A 25,298-nucleotide genomic window follows, 5' to 3' on the forward strand; every position below is an offset into this window, starting at 1 on the left:
CTCTTGAAAGAGACCTTCAGTAGGCACATACTTTGTCTTCTCTTCATTTTTGCCCTCACCTACTGTCCTTATCATGGATTCAGCTCCTGGCCCTGGCCCCAGTCTCCACTCCTCCAAAGAAATGCTTCTTAGCCTGAGCTCATGGTAGGAGGCAGAAGGCTGAGCAGAAGCTGAGGAGAGAACCTGTTACCTTGAGCTCTAGGGTAGTGCCCCATTGCCCATGGATCCACCTCGGCCAGATCATCAGGTAACAAAACTGAATCCACACATCTCTAGTCACTCTTTTTCAAGCTTTTGAGGCTGCCAGTGTGCAGCTAGCCACGTACATTTCTACAAAATGAGCAGGGGTTAGCCACCTCTGATTTCTTAACTTCCTCTGACTGAAGACCTGTGCTAAGCTTAATGCCTCTCTCTGGTGATGCTCCTGGCACCTGAGGAACATCTGTGTGCACCAAGCCGTGTACTGGGCACTGGGTGCACAAACTCCCCATAGTCCCTGACCTTCAGAGGGAGCCAGGGTGCAGAAGCCTCCATCACATCAAGTTTTGGTTAAGTGGGAGATTCTTGTGGAAACACAGCTGGCTTGCATCAGTTCTGCCCTTGGAGAGTCAGGGAAAGTAACAGAAGGTAGCATGTGTGCTAGCCTTTGAAGTTGGTATTTACTAGCTGGCTTGAGTATCAAGGTCAGAGTGTGCAGAGGGAGCATGAGCATTGGTTCTACAGAAAAGAAAAAAAAATGGAAATCTTAAGAGCCTGAGTAAATGTGAGGATTGTTCTAGACTTGTATTTCAACTTGGAATGGCTTGTAATGTATTTAGTGTGGTATGCCTTTGAGAATGAAGAGGGCACCGTCAATCATTACACCTGGACAGACTGTCCTGGAGGCTCGGCCACCCTTGCAGAAGACTCCTCAGTGTGTCCCTGAATCTCCCTCTGCTGGTCGCCAGAGAGACAGCAGAAGTTAGGAGTGATTTCACTTGTTAAACTGTTTTTAGAAAAACAGGATGAAGACAGATGAAATGCTGTCTGCCATTGCAGTCATTTCTGAACACGACAGCGCCAAAACCGTTCATACTCAGGTCCCCATAACCATCTCAGCCCTGCTACCGAGCCATAAAGATGCTGGGGTTTCCTTTCTGTTCCAATTGGTCCCATATTGAGGCAAGTGCCAAGGCAATGCACCAAACAGCATCCTGAACGTGGACAGCATCCCTGCTTCCCCTGCATTCCTGTGACAGAAACAAGTTTGGGGTTAGTCCTCTTGGTCCATCTTCACTGACCTTAATGAACAAGCACCAGAGATGCAGGCATTCTCCTCTGGGAACATCCACCCATAGGCCTCATTTTAAATGAGAAACGAATCCTAGAAAAGAGACTCTTAGGCTGGTGAGATGGCTCAGCAGGTAAGACCACTTGCCCCCAAGCCTGATGACCTGAGTCTGATCCCTGGGACCAAACTAATATTAAGAGAACCAACTCCTGTAAATTTTCCTCTTATATGTGTGCCATGGCATGTGCATGTCTACACATGCACACAGCATATACACACAAAATACATGTTTAAAAAAAAAAAAAAAAAAACTAAGAAAATAAATGTTTCTGGTCGCAGCTGTATGCCCATGCATCTCACCAAGCTCTGGTTCTCAAACTGGTGTTGCGTCTCCTTCTGTTCCTTCTTTCTGTATATCCGGTTCACTTCCGGGAGGTCCATACAGCGCAGGCACAGGAGATTCACACCCCACCTACTACAGAGCAGGGGATGCGGCCCATGTTTTCAAGGGCAGTTCCAATATCATTCTCCCTGTCTGTCCACACCAGATCTGAGGCAGGTGGTCGCTCTGGGGATAACAAAATGCAAAACTGTAGGATTAGCTTCCCGGTAGAGTGAGGCCCCCACCCCCACAGAGAGATAAGCCCTGAGTCACTTTGCACAGTGGATAAGTCTGCCCCGAGTCCACACCACCCTTAGATTCCAGAACCTTCCTGAGGTTGTACTCTGTTAGGTCAAGCCTGTCTGCGTTGCTGTCTCTGGGTCCACAGCACCGTGGTGATCACTAGGTTTGCTCAGTGACTGTGTCTGCATTGGAGGAACACTGGTCCCCTCAGGCTGGCTGCTGTGCTCCATACACCAGGGTCACACTAGAGCCCCACAGGCAAGGTACGGCTCCCAGCCAGAAGCTGCTCTTCCACTGAACCTACCCTCTTCCCCAACCCTGGTAACTCCCTGCTTCCAGTTCAAGTTTAGCTCCAATCTTGTTTGTATCTCTCTCTCTTCTTCTGTCATACCTTACATCCTGACCACAGTTTCCCTTCCCTCCACTCCTCCCAGCCTCCCTCCCACCTCTGCTCTTCCCCAGAGCCACACCTCCTCCGTTGCTCTTCAAAAGAACAGACCTCCCAGGGGTATCAACCAAACAAGGTGTAACAAGTTGCAAGAAGAGTAGGCACAAATCCTCATATCAGGGTTGGGCGAGGCAACCCAGTAGGAGGAAAAGGATCCCAAGAGAAGGCAAAAGAGTCAGAGACACTTCCCAATTCTTCTGTTGGGAGTCGCATAAGAACACCAAGCTACACAACCGTAACATGTGTAAAGGACCTAGCTGAGACCCATTCAGGCTCCATGGTTGCCACTTCTGTCTCCGTGAGCCCCTGTGAGCCCTGCTTAGTTGATTCTGTGGGCTATATTCTCATGGTGTCTTTGACCACACTGGCTCCTACAACCCTTCTCCCATCTTCAGGGTTCCCAAGGTTCCTAGTGTTTGGCAGTGGGTTTCTCCTCTGCTCCCATCTGTTGCTGGATGAAGCCTCTGATGGCAATTGAACTAGGCACCAATCTATGAGTATAACAGAATATCATTAGGAATCATTTCATTGACTGTGGTGATACTTTATTTGCAAAATGTGATTTTATTTATATATTAATAAAGTTGCCTTGGGGTCAGAGCAAGCCTAGCAGAAGCTGAGCAGTAGTGGTGCACGCCTTTAATCCCAGCACTTGGGAGACAGAGCTAGGCGGATCTCTGTGTGTTCAAGGATACAGCCAGCATGGTGACACATGCCTTTAATCTCAATACCAACCATAGAAGACCTGGAGGTCTGTACAGACAGGCAGTGACGAGGAGGTCATGTGGCTGGATTTAAAACCAATGAGAAGGCAGAACAGAAAGTCTATATAAAAGACAGGACACAAGAAGTAGCTCTCTTGTGAAGAGGAAAGACAGAGCAGCAGTGAAGGGTAAGGTTTTCAGCTCTCTGCTATTGCTCTGACCTCTTGGCTTTTAACTCTGCAATTGGCTCTGTGTTTCTTATTTAACAAGACAGTTACACCAACAAGTGACTTTTTTTTTTTTTATGATTGCCAGTCATGTTTGGTTCTAACTTAGGTCTCTCGGCTATCCAGCCTTTTGTTCCTGGCCACCCAGAAATAGGTATGTCAGGCATGGGCTCCCTCTTGTGGTATGTGCCTCAAGTTGTACCTGTCATTAGTTGGCCACTCCCACAAGTCCTGTGCCACCATTAAGGCAGCACATCGTGCTGGCAGGACAGACTGTAGATCAAAGGTTCTGTGGTTGGGGTGATGGCCCAGTCCCACACTGGAAGGCGGCCGGTTCAGGCTCTGTATCCCCATTGCTAGGAGTCTTCGCTAGGGTCACTCGTGTAGATTCCAGGGAGTTTCTACTGCACTAGTTTTCCACTGCATCATCACCAAAAGGCTCTCTAATTGCTGCCATCTCCCCCTGTATTCTCTCCCTCCATGCCCCCACCTGATCCCTCCTGTTCCCATCCCCACTGGTCCCCAGTCCACCTGCAAAACCTGTTCCATTTCCCCTTCCCAGGGAGATCCACGGGGTCTCCCCTTGAGTTCTTCTTACTTAGCCTTCTGTGGATTATAGCACAAGTATTCCATACTTTACAGCTAGTATCCACTCATGAGTGAGTACAGACCATGTTTGTCTTTCCGAGTTTGGGTTACCTCACTCAGGATGATTTTTTTCTAGTTCCATCCATTTGCCTGCAAATTTCATGATGTCATCTTTTAACAGCTGAGTAATATTCCATTGTGTAAATGTACTACATTTTCTTTATCCATTCTTCAGTTTAGGGACATAATAGGTTGTTTCCAGTTTCTGGCTATTATGAATAAAGCTGCTATTAATGTAGTTGAGCAAGTGTCCTTGTGGTAGGATGGAGCATCCTTTGGGTATGTGTCCATGAGTGGTATAGCTGGGTCTTGAGGTAGACTGATTCCCAGTGTTCTGAGGAACCACCATATTGATTTCTACAGTGGATGTACAAGTTTGCATTCCCACCAGCAATGGAGGAGTGTTCCCCTTGCTCCACATCCTCACCAGCTGTGCTTGTTGGCAGATGTCATTAGCTCAGTGATGACAGTGATGACAGTTCATAAACCCCTGCAATGCAGCCACACTGATCTTATACTTTCTTCCTCACAATGGGTGGGCCTGAACAAGCAGAAAACAGGAAGCACAAACACTTCCTGGATTATGAGTATACAAACCCACCTTAGGGCCCTGAATATTGATTGACCCAAGCTGAGCCAAGATCAGAGAGCATTGTGATTGGTCTTGGGGAGAGAGTGAGTGCACCTTTCCCTAGGCTCTGAGTGCACTCAGAACTGGACTCTGAGGGGTTTTGGTTCTGATCTGCACCATGGCCTGCCCTGCTGCACCCCATGCCTGGCTCTAAACATGAGGTTAGCAGGGCACCTGGGTGGGATTGAAATTGTCCTCCTCACTAGCTGCTTTTAAAAAGGGAGCAAAACTGGTGGTGGGTTGGGTTTTCTTCAGACTTTGCTCTCTTTTGCTAATTCTGGAAGAAGTGCACACACCTACTATGATCTAAGGAAGGTTCCTGAGCTAACATCATCTACAGAGAGAGAAAGAGAGAGAGAGGGAGGGAGGGAGGGAAGAAGAAGAAGAAGAAGAAGAAGAAGAAGAAGAAGAAGAAGAAGAAGAAGAAGAAGAAGAAGAAGAAGAAGAAGAAGAAGAATTTGAGTTTGCATATCATCAGACCAGGCTGGCGACTGATCTGTCATCTCAGAAGCGAAGCCGGGAGAAATTGATGATCTCAGCTCACCAAGTCCATCTCCTCCACAGGTGACAAAGAGGGTTAAAGACACGGCAACCTGTGCAGCAAGCAGTAAAGGAGTCAGAGCCCTCCTCCTGGGTGATACTCTGCCGCCAAGCTTGGACCCCAGCTGTGTTTTGTCCTCTTGGCCATGTTGGATTCTTGCTAGATGCATAGCTTCCTGGCCTAGTGGTTGGAGGAAGCTACCCCAGGAGGTGAAATCATCATTGCTCTTATTGCTGGGTTCCACTTCCTGGTGACCACTGACCTGGAGATGGAAGTGATGCAGGTGATTTATGATGTCTGGGTTTGATCATCATGCCCTTTCTGGTGGGAACTCCATTAGCCATTGTCTTGTCAGGTTTTTCTCTTTTAGGAGCCATGGTAGGAGCTTGAGTCTAAAACTACGTGCTTTGTCCTTTGAACTGTGGATACCCGCCCCCCCCCCCAGAAACTCTGTCATTGTAAAGCATGACCCTTGAACCTCAATTTTATGTCCAGATGTAACAATTAATACTTGAGTTTTCAGTACCTGCCTCATCAGCTGTGGTGATTCCCTGGTACTTCCTGGTAATTGAAATTCAAAAGAATGCACCTAAAAACATCGCTGCTTTCAGAATCAAAGATGGGAGAGCTTTAAGTGTGCTGCTTACTGAAATCAAGGAACTTGTAAAGCTTTTAATGCATGTGTGGTTTTATACACAGTCTGATGATCACACAGACTATTCTCAGGCTGCTCTGAGTAGCAGCACGGAGGCAGTTCCTACCCTGCCCCAGGATGCTTTCCAGACATCACTATGACAGGTCGGATTCCTGACTCAGCATCTGCAGGGGCTGCCTTCCACCAACCAAAACCTTTCACCACGTAGCTCTGGAGCTAACCAGCAGGGCCCCTGCCCTGCAGCTTCTTGCTCCCACACTGGAGTGTGATAGAACACAGAACGCTTACAAATCTGGTTTGATCTTTAAATGTGTCCCTTCCTTTGATGTTGACCCACATTCTTCCTGAAAGTTGTCTTCCCTGGAACCCCGGCAAAGTAAAGCAACTTGCCAACTTGTCCTGTTGGAAATACAGAGCGAGCGAGGAGTAGGGCCGACAGGGCTTCACGTTCTTGAGCACTGGGGACGCCTTTCTCCTTGTAATTTCTGCCAGTCCTTTGGTATGAATGATGCTTAGGGTGAAGAGTTAGAGAACGTGGGAGGGGGCATCCTAACACCCCTCGGATGAGCCCTAAGAAGCCCTGAAATTCTTTAGTCTAGGAAAGAACAAGGAAGGAAGACAGGAAATGAAGGAAAGAGAGGGAAATTGCCCTTTGTAAAGGTTTATTTGTATCGTATGTGTGAGCATGTGTGAGTATATACACGTCAGTGCAGGTGCCCCTGAGCCCAGAGGCATTGAATCCTCTGGAGCTGGAATTACTGGTGGTTCTGAGCCGCCCAGTGTGGGTGCTGGGAACCAAACTTGGGTCCTCTGCTACAGCAGTGCATCCTCTTAACCACTGAGCCATCTCTCTAGTCCCAGGGCGGAATTCGTAAGTCACAGTTCAGAGGACAAAATTAATTCCATTATCGCCCCCAAATGTGAGCTTGTGAACAAGTATGTGCTACATATAGCCAAAGGTTTATTCATTTAAGGTTCCAGCTGTTGTGTGAGGCAGATCGCACTTCCAATTCTACAGATCCAGGAGGCTCCCCATCTGCACCCAGAGCCACTGTCTCCATAACCCACACCCTGCGATGCCCCCTCACACACTTCCCTCTGCTTCAGAGTGGGGACAGCATATAGAGACAGCAGTGCTGGGCTTTTGTAGCCGGAGGTGGGGGGGGTCCCCCCTCTGTGGTGGGATAAAGGCAGTAACTCTTAGGCACCAAGGTCACCACCACATACGAAGTCTGTGAGGAGAGATCAGTCAAGGGTAATGACTGTCCTCTGTGTTAGGGAAGGAGAAGTAGGTAAGAAAAGGAGGAAAGAAAGGATTCTTCTGTTTTGTGGTGGTAAAGAGTCCTCGCCAAGAGTAGCTCTCTGGGACTGTCTACAGATAGAGTGAAGGTCATAGCCTCTCCTGAAGCAGCTGGTAGCCCTCACACTGCATCCTGAGGGAGTGCCCTGGGAGGTATCAGCCCTGGGAGGTTTAACTTCTGTTATGTGGAAGGAATAGACTAGGTTCAACCCTCAAGATCCAGTCAGCCAAGCCTTGGAGAGAAGCGCCTTAGAGCCCAAAGCAGGAGCTGCTGCATCCCACGGGGGCCTGGCCCTGGCCACCTCTGGACAATTGGGAGAACGGGCTGGGTGAGGTTTTGTCCTGCAGAGCCCGGCCCTGGACATGTGGGGTCTGCAGGAAGGAACAGGCACACAGGACCAGTTGCAGTGAGGGAACTTCTCCTCATTGCCAAACAGCTGCTCTGAGACCAGACTGAACACGAGCCTCACATCTGCTAGCCAGCACCTGCTCATGCCCTCTCAAAAACCACGACCAAGTGCACGTGCCAAAGCAGAGGGCTTGGGCCCTTCCTCTCAGGGTAGTCACACTGAAAATGCTCAGGTTGAGTTCCACCTCCACGAAGACTCCCTCACGTGACAGCGACTCCCTTAGAAGACACCGGGTTTCCTGGTGCTGGGCCTGGCCACAGCCTGCACCAGCTCTGAAAGGACCAAGGGTGCCATCTGGTGGGGACAGCAGGCAGCAGGCAGGCAGCAGCCTCAGCCGGCAGACTTGAAGAATGCCATTACAAACCCTGTCTGGGTGCAGTGGAGTGAGACAGTAACCTCCACTCTCCAGCCATGCTAATGATTATTCAGGCGTCCATGAAATTAATAACCCCAATAACGGAAAACCAGGCCAGGAAGGTATTAAAAGGACGGAGAGTGGCAGGAAAGGACTCAGCTTCCATCTGTCTGCTCGGAGATGCTTCGGGAGACACCCCAGTCGGAACTCAGGGAGCACACAAGGCCACAGGTTCAAAACAGAGCTGAAATAAGCCTCCGGGGTTCGCTCCCAAGTTGTCACAACTCTGCTTCCGTGCAAAAGGGTAGCAGGAAGAGTGCATTCCACGAGAAATGCCCAGCCACTGGGCCACCTTCCGTTTGTCCTGACAGAGCTGCAGCATGCCTGCTTCTTGAGTGTGCTCTGCCCTCAGCATGGCGTCCTCAACACCGGGTCACAGAGAAGCACACACTCACAGAGCTCAAGCATAACATCCAAGCAGCATAACCGTGTCCCCACCCTCTAACCCCCTGAGGCCACTGAGCCCGCCTGCACTTGAGCCCCACCCTGGCAATAGCTGTCCCCATCAGCTTTGCCTGGCTGGTGGGAAGGTGCAGTCGGTTTCAGCTGAGGCGTGGGGCGTCATTTTACAGCCCCTCTGAGGGACTGTGATGTCGTCTCCAGCCAGTGTGAGCCCTGTTGGTCCAGTAGCAGTAAGACATGCACTAGAAGTGCCCAGTGGTGGCACTGACTGGTGCTGGTGTCTTCTTTTACAGGGAGGCCAAAGCCAGGGCCCGGCTGTACCTTTTGCCTGCTCTTGGGCACCACGTGACTTTCGTTTGTGTCTTGACTTCAGTAAGCTCGGAGCGAGTAGAGTGAGACCTGCAGGACTCTCCTTCAAGTGCAGTGTGAGGTGTCTGTTCTGATTTGAGACCTTCTGCTCACTGTGGCAGCCGTTCTGTCCTGTATAACCGGGGTGTGACTCCCTATGTCCAGAGGATCTGAAGATAAAACAGCTGAGCTGGTTAGAAACACATGCCTGGGGACCATCACCCTTGTCCTCTTCGCAGCTGACTTACAGAGTGCACGCTGTATGCTAAGCCCCATGAATGTGTTGCACATGCACACAAACACAGTAGGGTGTGTTGCCCATCCTTGTTACACACGAGAAACTAAGCCACGGCAAGGGTAAGCCACGGCAAGGGTAAGCCACGGCCTACCAGCTGATCAGCCGCAGAGCTGGGATCCCAGCACAGACCATCTGAGAACCTAGCCCCACCCTCTGGTGACTGGAAGCCACCTCCCCTCCTGTCCTTCCCCTCGGGCCTGTCCTCTGTCCTGCAAACCACCCTAACATGCACATGGTTGAGAGAGCCTAAATCAAAGACTTGGTTAGACAGGATAAAACGTCTACAGTGCCCAGGGAGTGAGTGGCCTTAGAACCCAAATCTGTCACCTGGGAGACATCTGGACTGGCCAGTCAGGATCCCCAGGCACAGTCTACCAAATTCCATAAGGCAGGAAGTTAGGCCAGTCACCATCAGAACCCTGTCCAGCCCTCCCAATGGATCGAGCTTGTCACTTTAGCCTCTGAGTGACTATGAGAGGCTTGAGGGCAAGGAAGGGCAGGAGGGACTGTTGTTTCCTGAGAGAAAATAATGGTGAGTCTTCCAACAGCATCTGCCGAAAGATTTCCACCAGAGGAAAGGAGACCCCAAAAGTAGTACTTGTGGCTGTAGCACCCCGGACATGTAAGGATGCAATGTACAGACCCTGGAGTGTTCAAGTACAGCTCCGTACTGCACTGCAGAGCGCCCTCATCAAGTGTTCAGAATTACTCTGTAAATGTAGGAGACAGTCACTCGCAATTGAAGGTGCAGTTGGCGGTCGGCAGAAAGGGCAGTGAGCACCGAGGCCTCTTGGCCAAGTTTGACAGAAGCTGGCAGTGCAACAGGCCCCACCAAGGAAGAGCCGGGTGCCGCAGGTGGCACCACCAGCCAGTGTGGAGGAGGTAGCCTATTGTCTGAAGGAGGCAGAACCTCTGGGGTGATGAAGCGGTGTGGGAGATGAAGATGCTAACAGAACGTGGTGAATGTACTGCACCTCACTAAACTGGATGCTACACAGATGGACAAAAGGATACATTTTGGTTTAGTTAACTACTGAACTAGCTAGAGTATCAAGGCCACATTAGAAGGCCTGGGACTCTGCTTTTAGAAGGCTTTCCTGAAGAGCAAACCAGAGCCTCCAAGGTGTCCCTGCAGGACTCTGAACGTAATTCTATACATCTTAAATCAGGAATCTCCACTGCAAACATGCTTGGCTTGAGGATCTCCCTGCTTACTTGGTACTTTATTTTTGGTTTTGGTTTTGGCTTTTTATTTTAGTAGTTTTGTTTGATTGGTTAGTTTTGGTTTTTTGACAGAGTTTCACATACCCAGACTGGCCTTAAACTCCTTCCTCTGCCTCCTGAGTGCTGGGATTGCAGGTGTGTGCCACAATGCCTGGCTAGGTAATTTATTTAACAGCATCAGATGCATCTGAGGTCCTAGGAGTGCCCATCCTTTATCTCCGAGGTAATCAGCATGCTCGCTGCTAAAATTGTGGCTGGAGCTGTCCCTGCTGCAGGTGCTCACAGTGGAGGTCCACGCTTTCCATTCTGAATCCCTTTGACTGGACTACAGACCCTGGCTCACACCGACTCCTTGCAGAGTCACAAACAGCCATCCTCACCAGAACAAATAGAGCCCTGCTGTGGCTAGATGGCCAGAGACAGGGTTGATGTGGCCACACGTTTCCTCAGCCACTGTGGCAGGATCACCATACACCCAGAGGCTGTGTGGCTGCTCCTAGTGGCACTGGAAAATAAAAGGTGTCTTGATGTGTGCTCATCACTAGATGTATGGCATGGATGTAAACTGAAAGAGTGTGTTTTGTTTTGTTTTTGAGACAGGGTTGCCTGGCCCAAGTTGGCCTGGAATGCACCACGTGACTCAGACTGCCTCCAAACTCCAAACTCCAACTTCTGCTTCCCTCCCTAGTGCTGGGACTACAGTGTACCTCAGCCTCTGAACAGAGCGTGCATTTTAACACATAGAGCCAAAATAGATTTGAAAAGATAATATTTGAACTTTTTACTTCATGTTTTAGTGTTTATTAATTTTTAATATTTAATGTTAATCTGATAGAGAAATTTAATATTTACCTCTCCAGTTTGCTATGTTTACTCCTTCTCAAATCCCTTCGTACAGGGTCTCTGGCTATCTGTACCCCAGTGAGGCCAGGACTATTGGGAATTTTGTCTTATGTTCCGTTCCCTCATCTTGCCATTGGTCAGTTTCAAGTAGTGTTCCTGAAACGACCCCCCCCCAAAAAAAAAAAGAAAAAGAAAAAGAAAAACCTAAGTAGCTGCACTGTACAGGACATTGCAGGGCTAGCCATCACCCGCTCATCCCTGCACCCACAGACAGCCAGAGCCTCTCCCACCTGCCACCCAGTGGTCCCCACAAACACAGCTGTTCACCAGAAATGTCCCAAATGCATCTGCCACTGTCCCTTTGAGTACATTGAGATGGAGTAGTGACTGGTCCAGTGGCAGATGCATTTGTAGGTCTTGGTCGTCAAGGACAGTGTTGTCTTTGAGCTTCCTGTGGGTCCTCAAAACCTGTGGTACCTGGGATAGAAGAGGTCAGTCTTTCTCCTGGGCTCTCCTTCAGCCCTCAAGTCTTTGCAGCCATTTAAGGTCAGGATGGGACTGTTTCCTTGAGAGGCCCATGGAGTGGTAGGGTGCTGAAGTGGGAGCTGGGAAAGGGCTCGTCTCCAACCTGCTCCGGAGCCTGGGCCACATGTAGGCAGCTGCTTCCACGTGTGTTTCCTCCTGTCCTGATTCCCACACCTCCTCTCAGTCATAGTGCAAAGCCCCACCCACCTGTCATGCTTAACTCAGCAAATACCCACAAGCCATGGCTGGAGTGGAAAAAGAGGAGGCGGGTAGAGGGATGGTACCCAAGGCAGCCTTGGGGTATGATCAGAAGTCCTTGATGCCCAGGAGCGGGTGCTGATGAGAGTCCCTGGTAACCTGGTTTCCAGGAGACTTGGGCAGCTATCCCAAAGTAATTCAGAGTTCCAAGCCGTTTTAACACAATGAATCTTGGGAGTAGGATGGTAAGTTTCACGGGGTGCAGGAAGGGGTTAGACTCGTCATTTCCAGTCTCTGTTTATTCTTCTCATCTTGGTACCAGGACAGCAACCCTCCCCAAAGACTCCTCAGAGCTGGCTGCACATAGGATGGATGGGCCTAGTGCCTCTGCAGCTGCAGCTCCCGGGGGATCCCTGTGAGAAGTAGCCAACATATTCTGAGATTGTACATCCGCAGCTCCTTCACTACACGAGGAGGCTTGGAATTAGCAAACTGACTCCTCTCTGTAGAGAAAACTCCAACCCAGTTAGCCCCACCAGAAGCACTCAGCGAAACCGAGAGATACAGGGGTTTCTGAGCTGCTTAGTAAGATGAAGTGTCTTCAGCTCATGACGCAACAGAAATTACTTGAGGAATTTCAGGTGGTTTTGAGGAAGTCTTTAGGATGTCAACACTAGTGCCCTTTCTAAAGACTGGGACCTTTGCCTATGTGCATGCAAAGCCTACCTGTGGCTTCCTGCACAGGACCCCTGCAGCACCCCCAAGTTGCAGAGCTATAGGAGGCGGGCTGGAAGCTCATGAGATACTTCCTCAACCTCTGTCTAGCAGGCCTGGCATTGAGCACAACTGTGTCCCAAGGACCTTCCTTCAGTCCCCTATTCTGCCCCAGTCTTTCTGGGCTGTGACCTTGCCCTTACCTCCTGTCCCCTGTCTGCCTCTGAATGCCTCCCACATACCGTCAGAACAAAACACAGCTCCTGCTTCACACAGAGTAAGAGTTTATTCCAAGACGGTGAATATGAATTCTGTAGAAGTTACTATGGTCTAGGAACATGACTTCAGGTTGCTCCCAATGACTTGTTCAACCATGGAAGCAGTTCCATGAACAAAAGAAAGCCATAAATCAGTGCATTTGAGTGGGAGAGAGGTTTGCTCTGCAAGCACGATGGCCTGAATCCCAGAACCCAGTACAGAAGCAAGGTGTGGTAGAGTGCACTTGTAATCCCAGTGCTGAGGACATGGGTACAGGCAGATCCCTGAACTCACTGGCCACCCAGCCAGGACTACTCTGCAAACTCTAAGCCAGTGAGAAGACCTATCTCAAACAAACAAATAGATAAATGGAGTGGGTGCTGCTTGAGGATTAACCCAATGCTGGCCTCTGGCCTCTACATATACATACGTACACACACAGATGTACCAGTGTACCTATCAGGTAGGGGTCATTGCAAAACAAAACATTTGTACTACTGTAGGTTTCATTGTTGGTGGCAGCTAGTGATCCTGCTTAGTTAACACATTTCAAAGGTTTTATGTAATAGTCAACAAAGCAGATGCAGAGGTGGATGATGAGTGGCTTTTAAGATAACCAGAGAGCCCAAACTCATCTTGACTCAGCCTCTCCCACACAGGTGTGGCTCTTCCAGGGAACATTCGTTCATGGTGCCTTGCACCCTACCTCCAGCTCATGATGGTGTTGCTAAACTATGCACCATGCATCTGTCCAGAAAAACAATCAGTGCACATAGTAAGATTTCGTATGTAGAAATATGCTCACCATATTCTCGGTTCAGAAAGCAGATTCTAAAACAGCGTGACTACTTTTGTAAGAAAAAATAAGAGAAGAGTGCGACCAGATCCATAGGAAGATGGGAAGGCTCCAGGGCTGTGGCGGGGTGAGAGTGCAGCCATTGGATGTGCTTGGGCTCACCTCTTTTCCCTCGGTGAACACGTACCTCCTCGATGCTATATCCTGCCCCCCCCCACTGTAGACAGTTTCAGGGAGCTGCATATGAATTAAGAATTGACCATAACACAAAGAAAACGTATGCAATTAATATGTGCTAATAAAAAAAAACTTTAAAAATACATAATTCTGGAACACTGCAAATAGGTGGATCCTGGGGGCTCACTGGCCATCCAGCCTACCCTCATCATGTTTCATGTTAGAGAGGAACTTGTCTCAAAAATACAAAGTGTACTTACTGCACCTGAGGTTGATCTCTCTCTCTCTCTCTCTCTCTCTCTCTCTCTCTCTCTCTCTCTCTCTCTCTCACACACACACACACACACACACACACACACACACACACACACATTTAATTTTAAAGTTGTGAGGCAGAAAAGATGACTCAATAGTTAAGAACACTGGCTGCTCTTCCAAAGGACCTGGGTTCAATTCCTCCCACCCCCATTAGCAGTTCACAGTGCAGCTCCAGTTCTGGGGGATCTGACACCCTTTTCTGGTCTCTGTGGTCACCAGGCACACAAGTGGTGCACAGATGCATGCAGGAAAATGCCTATACACGTGACATTTTTAAGTGACACTGGCTTCTTTTTGTTTGTTTGTTTGTTTGTTTTATAATACTTGGGGGCTGGGGTAGGGGGCACCAGGGCAAGAAGTTTGCATTGACTCTGAGTCCCCCCAGTTAGAAACTACGAGAAGCATGGGCTCTGGGCACTCTATAAAGGACTGCCACATGTGAAGCCTGTTTCCACAGTCTCATAAATTCAGTCTCACCCATCTCAACAAAAGAACTATAATTCACCTGCTGTTTGTTGCAGTACATTTCCCCTCTCACTCCTCCAGGACTAACCTCAGAAGTGCCCTCCAGCTCTGCAGCCCTTGAACCTCAGCCCCTGAGCCCCACAGCCCCTGAGCACTGCAGCTCCTGAGCCCCGCAGCCCCTGAGCCCCACAACCCTCGAGTCCTGCAGCCTCTAGCCCTGCAGCCTTTGAGCCCCACAGCTCCAGAGCCCCCAAGCTCTACAGCCTGGTTGTTGACAAAGTAACAACCTTTCCTTCCTCTTGGCCGAAGCCACCACTGCTCATTCATTCTGGACTCTTCACAGTCACCTTGCTCCTTCTTCTCTTGTGTAAATCATTCATTGAATCCTCCTTTTCTCCTTTCTGTTTTTCAGCCCGCCTAAACCAACAGTGTTCATCTCTGGAGTCATTGCCCGGGTAAGTGTGACCTCTGCACAGGGACAGTGGAGCTGAGGCGGTCCTGCACCTGACCTGCTCCTGTGGGAGTGTGGGCACATGAACTCCCATGCGATCTCTTCTTGCCTATGCCTTCAGTAAGCACCAGTGCTACCCATCTGACCTGGGACTGGTGGCTTTCTTCAGTGACATACTTCCTTCCGGGAGCGTGCCTCAGTGGGTAGGGATCCGTGTTGCCCACAGTTGAGCATCTGCCTCCGTGCTGCAGAATCACCTGTTCATCACAGGCTATGGCCCTGGGCCTTAAGTGGCCTGACCTGCAAACGTTTTCCCAACATCAGTACAGGGTACGACACAGGAGACCTAATTGAAATACCAGCTCAGTATTTGTGAGTGAAGGTTTAGTAGTATGCAGCCAGGCAGGCCCATGTGTGTCCTGCCCGGCTGCTTTTGTTTGCTGGCCCTCAGCCTGCACTCACGTTTTCTGCCATACCATGTACCTTTGAGGAGCTCTCTTCTCTCAGAATTCAAGCTTCACTGTCCAAGGAAGCCCCCATTGTTGGGGACAACTCTGCTAACAGAACTGTCACAGCCATCTAAGACCTGGGGCCAGCCATGGCAGGTCTGCTGTGTGCAAGAATATTAAATAAGGCCAGACTCATCCCTTGATTACATGATCCTGTTTGCCCTTGTCCAGATCAAACCCCACTGCTGGCATGAGAAGCCGAACAGCCAGGCCCTTTCTCCAGGCCCCCGCAGGCTGCTTCTTGCCCACCAGTTCTTCCCCACCAGTGCCCAGGCCTGCTCCCAGCCATGCTCCCGGTGTGAGACTCTAGACTTGTCTGCTTGCTCCCAATTCAGATGACCAAAACAGACGGGTAAACAGCCGAGTCTTCTCCAGGCAAACGCACAAGCATCATCGCTGTCCCATCCTGGGGGCTCATGCCACCGTCTGCTCCCTGGTTCTGCTGGCCTGCAGGGCCTGACCAGCCACAGCAATAACCCACTACTAACTTATCCCCCACCCCTGCAGGAAACTGGCAGGGCTGGGTTGGGAGGACTTTCTCTCCACTCTATTCATTGACTGTTAACCAGCTCACATATTGTCTCCTCACAGGGTGACAAAGACTTTCCCCCAGCGGCTGCACAGGTGGCCCACCAGAAGCCACATGCCTCCATGGACAAACACGTTTCTCCAAGAACACAGCATATCCAACAGCCTCGCAAGTGACCTGCGCCCAGACCCTGGCGCCCTCTGCAGCAGCAGCAGCAGCAGCAGCACCCAGGCCCGCCTCCCAAATGTCCCCTGACCAAAGGAACTTGCACTTTCCAAGCAGTTTACTGAGTTCAGAAACCTAAGATGAAGCAAAGTGAACCCCCTAAGCAAAGTGGGCCCCCATTGCCTCAGGTCCCCATATTTAAAACTAGTAGAGGCTCAAACCCCAACCTTTGTTTCTAAGAGTCCTAGTTGTGTGTCACTGAAGGGTCATTGTACCCTCCAGAAGTGCCATTAGCAGAACTTGACAAGTCCTGAGGAAGTCCCTCACACAGTCCTTTAAAGTCCTTACTCTTGGTCCTAAAAGGAAGAAGCCACTATGGGGAGATTTGATAAAGTTAGAAAAAGAAAACAAAACACTATGATATGGCTTTCATCAATTGTGCCTACTTCCTGCCCAGGACATACTGGACTGCCATCAGTTCATGGCTGCAGAATTCCTGCTTTTCTGAAAACTCAAAGGGCTCCTTTAGCCAGATGTAGAACCTTCTAGAGCGCTGCTCATGGAGAGTGCTTCGGAGGAGTGAGCTACAGGTCACAGTGGCTCTGTGTGCAGCATCTGCACCACCAGCCATTCAGGAACTGTTCACCAGGCCTGGGCCATTTCACTGAAGGACGGACAGGCTCCTTGAATGTTATAGGCCATTTGGTGCCCCAGCAGGGGACTTAACAGGGAGCAAGACGTAAACATCAAGACCCTGTTTGGTCAGTCTATTCTTTCTTCGTTACTGAAATGGTGTGAACCAAGGGTCATGTTAGAGACCCAGGCTTGGCTGCAGCACTGCCATGGAACCCTTGGCCTTGCTCTGTCCTGTGGAACCACATGTAGGAAAGGACCTGAGAGCAGGCAACACCAGGTCCCCCTGTGCGGACCTTCTCACCTTCTGTTGCAGAAATCCTGAAGCAGCCACAATCCCTTTTAGTTCAGCAACCTGGGTGGGGGGCTGCCCTGTGTTCCATGTACTCTGAGCTAGCTCTGGTGTGCATCTGTGGGCTCTAGGTCACTGGATGTGACTTGTTTCCCTAAATGAATTTCTTAATCATTAACATTGAGAATATGTTGATTATAATAAAGCTCCTGCATTCTGCCTTGGTCTCCTTCTTATGTCTCAGAGACTCCCTCTTACAGCTTCCTGAGAGAGGCTGCCAGCTGTTTCTTCAGTGGATGTACAAACAGGCACACGTGATGGATATCCTCAACACTGATGTCCCAGACACAGAGTTGAGCTGTTGGACACCTGGCAAGTTGAGTCTTGTCCTTTCTGTACCTGTCAGAAGGTGGAAAGGTTTAATCCAGTTGATTGACACGTCCTGCTTGGGTCCAGCAGCTGGCCCTGTGCTGGGGAGGTCCTGCCGGGGCAGAATTAAATGACAATTATTAGTACTAAGACCAGGCATAATGCTGAACAGCTTTTGATTGCAAGACGTTTACCTGCTTCAGCTCTTCCTAGACAAGAAAGCCATCCCAGTTGCTAAGGCTGGAGTCCCAGCACCAGGCTGCTGAAATTTCCCACATACAGCTGCCTGTGAGTCAGGGAGGACTGGAGAGGATCAGGAGTTGAAGGCCACCTTACATATGGCTGTTTCTGCAGCTCCCTCTGGCCCTGCCCTTCCTTGACTACTCTGGTCACCCATGGAGGCCACTGTTGGTATTCATGTGTCCCGAGTCATAAAGAACAGCAATGTGGATCTTCATTTTGCATCCAGGGACAGGGGGCTGTTCTTGGTAAATAAGTGTGGTCAGTAGACACCATAGCACCCCCTGTCACCTGCTGTAGGTTTCAGAACCAGCCCCAGGATGGACTGGCAGAGAAAAGACAAGTAGGACAAGTGCTTGGGTGCAGCCTCTCATGCTGTTCGTGGTTCAGTTGCATGTCTGTGGTCCAGGCTCAGCTTTGCACCAAGTAACCGATCGGTGTTCTAGAGTCGGGGAAGACAAAATAAACCTCCATAGTTGGTGTCAAAGTCCCATTAGCAAACAGTTCTCTGATAAGAGGTACTAATGGCCAGTAAGCTCATAAAAAGGGGCATGTCCTAGCTGGGCATGGTGGCACATGCCTATAATCCCAGCACCTGAGAGACTAAGAAAGGAGAATCATGAGTTCAAGAACATCTTGTGCTGCATAGTAAGACTTTGTCTTAAAAAAAATTAAAAATATAATAAAAGTAAAAAGATGTCATTCTTTAGTCATCAAGGAAATGGAATTTAGACCCACAATGAAATACTGCTGCAGAAAAAAATGGCTAAAACCAGACTGTTACAAGAGCTGACAAGAATGTGTAAAAAATTCTCATACAGTACTGTTGGGGGTATGAAATGGTGCAGCCCCTTGGAGAAAGAATCTAACGATCCCTGAGCAATTCAGCATGGAGCTACCAGCTACTTACTGTTGGCATATGGCCAATAGAAATAAAGACATGCCTACACAAAGCTTGCACACAGTGTCTGTAGCAGCATTATCCAAAAGGTAGAAATTACTCAACTGCCTTACCTACTGAAGAATACATTTTTTAATTAGGTATATTCATACAATATAAATCAGTAATGGAAAGAAATGGATGTGGTGCACTGCAACATGGATGACCCCAGAAAACACTACACCAAAGAAGCCAATCACAAAAGACCACACGTTGTATAAGGTCATCCCTGCACAATGTCCAGAATGGAAGTCTAGAAGAAAGGCCGTTAGGATGTGGGCAGAGGGAATAGGAAAGTCACAGCTAAGAGTGTTTGCTGGTCTTGATGAAGACACCAGTTCAGTTCCCATCACCCACACTGTGTCGCTCAGAACTGCCAACCACTCCAGCTCCAGATCTGAGGCCCCCTTCTTTCCTCTGCACACCGGCATACATGCTATGCACACACAGAAAGACACACATAGATAAAAATGTGTATGTTAAGAATCACATCTCAATAAAGATTGTTTCTTTAAAAGTAGTTGTCAGCTAATGGCAACACTGAGGCTTGCATCCACATTGTTCTGACTCCAGAGCCATCATGTCCACAGAGCCTCGAGCCTCAGGCCACATGGCCATGGGAAGTAAGAGCTGCTGCCTGTCTGGTCACAGAGTGTGAGAGGCAGAGGGCAAACTATTGCTGTGTTTTCAGGCCTGTAGCCAAGATGCTGAGGACAGTGATACTGACAGGAATGTTGGTGGAAAAAGAACTTGAATGGGAGAGAAGAGACCACTCATGGCCGACTCTTCCGTGGCCTCAAGCAGAACTACTGATCAGAGTTTGACAAGTTAAAATGAAGACTGGGAGAGACGCCAAGGCTGGCTGCAGCCTGAGGTCCATTGGCATGGAAGTACTAATGAACACTGGGGTTTGCTGAGGGAGAGGGTATAGACATTTTTCCTGAGAACACTGCAGATGTGACCGAGGAGGTGCCAGTGAGGAAGGGGAAGGTATGCCAGAATGCACACATGGCAAATGAAAGACTGAACAAGACCAGGAACTAAATGGGTGACCCTGGGCTAAGAAAGCTCCTATAAATAACCCTGGGAGCTAGAACAGGAGGACAGGTGCCAAATGCAAATGGGCCCTGGATTTGTACCAGGTAGATCAACATGCATCCAATTTATAGGTTTTCCTTAGCTCCTAGTGCCTGGTACAACAGAACGCAGAGCTCAGGATAAGCCTCTGTTTTAAGATCTGCTTTGTCTGATTGTTACCCATAAGACCTTGGGCAGCTTGTCTTTTATTTTTTTCCCCCTAAGTCTCAGTTTTATCATCATAACACAGGAAACTTTGCAGAACCTCCCAGAAGTTCCCAGGTAACCCTTGCACATGCTGAGACAGTTCTCTGTTAACCTTGATGTGCCATCATTCTTATTTATAAATCAAGATCAGAGATGCTGTGAGTTCCGTCCAATTATCAAATTCCAAGAGGAGGTTGGGTAACAGATGGGAAAACCAGACCTGAGCTGTACCAGGAGCACAGGCAGACATCACCAATCCTGAGCAGCACCAGGAGCACAGTCAGACATCACCAATCCTGAGCTGCACCAGGAGAACAGGCAGACATCACCAATCCTGAGCAGCACCAGGAGCACAGTCAGACATCACCAATCCTGAGCTGCACCAGGAACACAGTCAGGCATCACCAATCCTGAGCTGCACCAGGAGCACAGGCAGACATCACCAATCCTGAGCTGCACCAGGAACACAGTCAGGCATCACCAATCCTGAGCTGCACCAGGAGCACAGTCATGCATCACCAATCCTGAGCTGCACCAGAAACACAGTCAGACATCACAAGCTCAGCTGTTGCCCAGAAGGTACACAGTATTGCCTTGCACACCCACCCACCACTCTTCCATATGTCCAGGTGTGGAAGCCAGGTAAGCCTTCCTGTGTATCCAGGAGCCAAGACACTGGTGGAACATACCACAGCTTCTGGTAGCCCTGGCCACTGAACAGTGGAATGGCCATCAGCCAAACAGGGCATAACCTGGCCTAGTGGAGCCTGGAACTCAGATGCCCTCGAGCTGGTGGGGGGGGGGGGGGACCAGATATTAGCAGACCCAGCAGGTTTGTGATTAATTAATTATTTTCTAAACATCTGCCTCCTGCCACCACAGCAGATTCCCTAACTTGCCCAACTGCTGTGCTGATTAAATGTTGCTTTTTACAAACTCAAAAGGAATTTTTCCCCAAGACTGGGCATCCTGCTGGCTTCTGCAGGATCAAAACACAAACCAAACAAAAGCCTAGGCCTTTCACAAGGCTCCAGAGGGCCACATGCTCCTGAAGAACCAGGAGACAGCAGCAGGGAATTTTGAGCACTTGAAATTTTCATCATAACTGTGGCCTGGACTAGGCATCCCCAGAGAACCAGAGCCAAAGGGTGTTACTATACACGGTCACATCTCACAGAGTGTGGTCACAATGGGCTCATATATCTCATTCTGTATTAACTGGGTGTTTCCATGAGATTACATCACCTAGGGACATTGCCCCTGTCATTGGCTGTGTAAGTGCACATGAGGTTTGAAAATGCCAAAATTATGTCATGGCTCATTTCTCAGAACAAACACCTGTTTTTAAGTGGCATCTAACTATGTATACATACATGCACAAGCACATTCATGGAAACTTTTTTGCCTTTATTTACAATTTCATATCCATACGCAATGTGGGTTTTAAAAAAATCTTTATTTGTGTGGGTTTTTTTGTTTGTTTGTTTGTTTGTTTTGTGTGTGTGTGTGTGTGTGTGTGTGTGTGTGTGTGTGTGTGTTTGAGATATGGACACCTGGTAGAGGGCTATGTCCCTGAGCACAAGCAGAAGCCAGAGGAGAACATGAGATGTCCTGTTCTCTCATTCTCTGCCCTATTCTCTTGAGACAAGCTAGGCTGGCAGCCAGTAAGCTACAGTGATCATACTGTCTCATTCCATATAGCCCTGGAGTTACAAGGATACACAGCCAAGCCTGCATGGGGATGTAGGGGTTTGAACTGGGGTCTTCATTTTTGTGAAGCAAGCCCTCTTGATGCTAAGCCAGCTCCCAGCCCTACACTGTTTGTTTTTAAAGTCTCATATACACAATGTATGTTGACCAGATTTATACTTGTTTCCCTGTCATTCTTGACCAAGCCCTGTCTTTCCAACTAGACCCTCTTCTTTTATGTCTTTTTTTTAGGTGGTGGTGGTGGTGGTGGTTTTAAAACAGTCTATATAGGCCTGACGGGCCTGCAATATGCTAGATAGACCAGGTTGGCCATCCTCCTGCATGTGTCTTTTTTAGTGCTGGGATTATAAGTATAAGTCACCAGGTATGGTGGTGCATGCCTCTAATCCCAGCACTTGAAAGGAAGGGGCAGGCAGATCTCCATGAGTTTGAGACCAGCCTAGTCTACATATTGAGTTTCAGGACAGCCAGGGCTATATAGAGAGACCAAGTCTCGAACACAAATAAGTAGATAGATAGATGATAGATAGATAGATAGATAGATAGATAGATAGATAGATAATAAAAATACAAGTGTGAGCCACCATTCTCAGTAGAAGAAACTTATAAAAGAACCTACAGAAGCTCATGAACCTACAGAGACTGGCAGGTGCACACTGCAGACTATGCTGTTAAGATGCATCCTTGGGTAGAGCTGAGGTGGCCATAGGAACCCAGGGTTCCTGTGATAGACCTCCATGACTCTCAGAAGCATCAGCCTTGCAGGGACTGCTTGAAACTCAGCCACATGATGGGGGACACTCTGCTTTAGTCAAAGTCCACCAGTGTAAACCATATTCAAAAAAGCCCCCACACAGACAGTGAGCATAATGTCTAACCAAATATCTGGATACCATGGCATGTTGACACAGAAAATTAACCAACATGAAATCACCACAACTCATATTTGTCTGAATCTCAAAGCACTTTGGATCTGTTTCCCTCTGACAGCCCCAACATGCCTGCAAGTCTTTGCAATGTTCTATCTAGTATTTAACTTGCACTTCCAAACAGGCATTCTAAAATTCAATTAAGTGCATTCATGACAAGAGAAAAAGCTTTTCCCTCTTCCTCTCCTTTAATCCTAAATGTTATGATAAACCCAACTGTCATGCCTTTAAAAAAAAAATCCAATTTGTCAACTGGAAAAAACCCAACACCATCTGATAAAATAAACTAATATAATCTGGAGGATTTGGGACTCTACTCAGAAGCCCTAAATGAGATTTTTTATTACATTTCGGCATTGTCGTTATGCACTGCTGCAGGTCACTTGAAAGGGACAGGCCAGCATTCTAAGGCAGGAGGCTCAGTTTTTCATGCAAATGACAAGAACCCTTCATGGTCTCTTCCAGAGAGATTCTTGAGACTACAGAATGTGTTTAGAGAATCAATAAGGACTTTCATTATCCCAAGAACAGTGGTTGGTACCTAGGAGTGATATCATCCTACAGGGGACATCTGGCACAGTCTGGAGACATTTTTTGATGTCACAGCTGGGAAGCTGGGGGAAGGGCTGTTAGTGGCATCCCCTCATACAAAGAGCCAACAATGCCAAGACCATCAAAGTCGCATGTGCCTGCCCTGTTCAAGAACCCTTTGGTTTATTATAATGTAACTCAACAGTCAAAGGCAATTTCCCCTCGATCTGGAATCTTGAAAACACATAACCCATGTTTCCGTGATGAAGGCACGATCAGTGGAAGCGGCTGCCACAGCCTGTACTTGTATGCCTTTGGAGCCCTCAAAGCACAGTAGAGCAAATTGCCATGATGCAGATTCGCTCCTGGATGCGTTAGATAGAGAAAAGCTCTTCCTTCCGGGAGAGCGTGCAGCAGAGCTACAGTGTAATGGTTGTTTTCTCCGATGCTGATACAAAGAAGAACCGAGATAAATGTCCCCTGGTGGCTTCCCCAGCCAATTCACAGAGGGCAGCCAGGACAAGCTTACAGGCTTTGGGCTCAGCTATTTAAATTCTCTCTAAGAAAGGTCTCAAAACCTCTTTTTGAATGGTTGCAGCCTGTTTTCCACAATGAGCAGTGTGTGCTCAAGCTGATTAACCTCGGGGCTGTCAGGATTTACTGCAAAAAGACAAGTCTCTCTGCAGAATGGGCTGCTGGGAAAGAGACTTGAGTAGGTAGAGTGCCCGCAGATAGAGGGGGCCTTGGCCTTGGCTTGTGTCCCTGTCTTCTAGCCAGTCACTACCCATCACAGCCCTCAATACACCCTCATTTCTGTCCTAAAGAGCAAAAACTATTCATGAACTGGAGAAATATGAATGAACCCCTAACCACCCCTCAGAGGGCACTTTTGACAGACCAAGGACATGATTTCACCCAAGTCTGGCTTAGTGAATTATGAGTTTACTGGACTTCCTCACAGGTGCATGGGTTAGGGCTTCCTCACAGGTGCATGGATGAAGGATTTCTCACAGGTGCATGGGTTAGGGCTTCCTCACAGGTGCATGGGTTGGGGCTTCCTCACAGGTGCATGGATGGAGGCTTCCTCACAGGTGCATGGATGGAGGCTTCCTCACAGGTGCATGGATGGAGGCTTCCTCACAGGTTCATGGATGGAGGCTTCCTCACAGGTGCATGGGTGAGGGCTTCCTCACAGGTGCATGGGTGGGGGCTTCCTCACAGGTGCATGGGTGAGGGCTTCCTCACAGGTGCATGGGTGAGGGCTTCCTCACAGGTGCATGGGTGAGGGCTTGCTCACAGGTGCATGGGTGGGGGCTTCCTCACAGGTGCATGGGTGAGGGCTTCCTCACAGGTGATTGGGTGAGGGCTTCCTCACAGGTGATTGGGTGAGGGCTTCCTCACAGGTGCATGGGTGAGGGCTTGCTCACAGGTGCATGGATGGAGGCTTCCTCACAGGTGCATGGGTGAGGGCTTGCTCACAGGTGAATGGGTGAGGGCTTGCTCACAGGAGCATGGGTGAGCATGGGTGAGGGCTTCCTCACAGGTGATTGGGTGAGGGCTTCCTCACAGGTGCATGGGTGAGGGCTTGCTCACAGGTGATTGGGTGAGGGCTTCCTCACAAGTGCATGGGTGAGGGCTTGCTCACAGGTGAATGGGTGAGGGCTTCCTCACAGGTGATTGGGTGAGGGCTTGCTCACAGGTGATTGGGTGAGGGCTTGCTCACAGGTGATTGGGTGAGGGCTTCCTCACAGGTGCCCCCGTAACAGACTGTAGGTTGCACTAAGATTCACCTCTCTCATCATACGTTGTTCTATTTTCAGCTGCAACAAATGCAGCTAGGGAAGTCCACACAGCTGCAAAAGACAAGCTCCAGAGCAGCACACCAAGCCAACTGTAAATGTCGACTGCTTTCTCACCAATTGTACTCCCCATCATGATGGGGCCTCCACCTTCACCTGACAAGATCAGAAGCCAGTGCAGGACACCTCCATCCTGAGGTGTGCTTCATCTCAGAACCTCAAAGTATAGAGGATTGTGAAACAAGAACAATCGTCAAAAACACGTAAAACCTGGAGTCATGTTGCTGTAATGTGTACTAAGGGACCCTCTTTGACTGTCTTGCAATGTCCTTCCAATGACTTGATGGCCTTCCTACTCATTTAATACTCCCTGGGGGTGCTGAAATAACTGATGACGGCTGACTGCCCCTCAGAAACTGCTTGTTTTGGTATCACAGCAAAAAACAGTACTTTCCCAGCTTTAATACTTATTTTCCT

General features: G+C 49.0%; 1 protein-coding gene across 1 annotated transcript in view; it reads left to right on the forward strand.

Annotated features, from left to right (window-relative positions):
* Window positions 1-17,238, forward strand: part of LOC118596293 (death associated protein) — a 53,697-nt gene extending 36,459 nt beyond the window's left edge. Inside the window, exons 3-4 of the mRNA XM_036207099.1 lie at window positions 14,853-14,895; window positions 15,992-17,238. Coding sequence (XP_036062992.1) covers window positions 14,853-14,895; window positions 15,992-16,105 — 157 coding nt within the window. The 3' untranslated portion in view covers window positions 16,106-17,238. The remainder of the gene's footprint in view (window positions 1-14,852; window positions 14,896-15,991) is intronic.
* Window positions 17,239-25,298: the final 8,060 nt, after the last annotated feature.

Source organism: Onychomys torridus, chromosome 15 (genome assembly GCF_903995425.1).
Source record: "Onychomys torridus chromosome 15, mOncTor1.1, whole genome shotgun sequence".
NCBI classification, from domain to species: domain Eukaryota; kingdom Metazoa; phylum Chordata; class Mammalia; order Rodentia; family Cricetidae; genus Onychomys; species Onychomys torridus.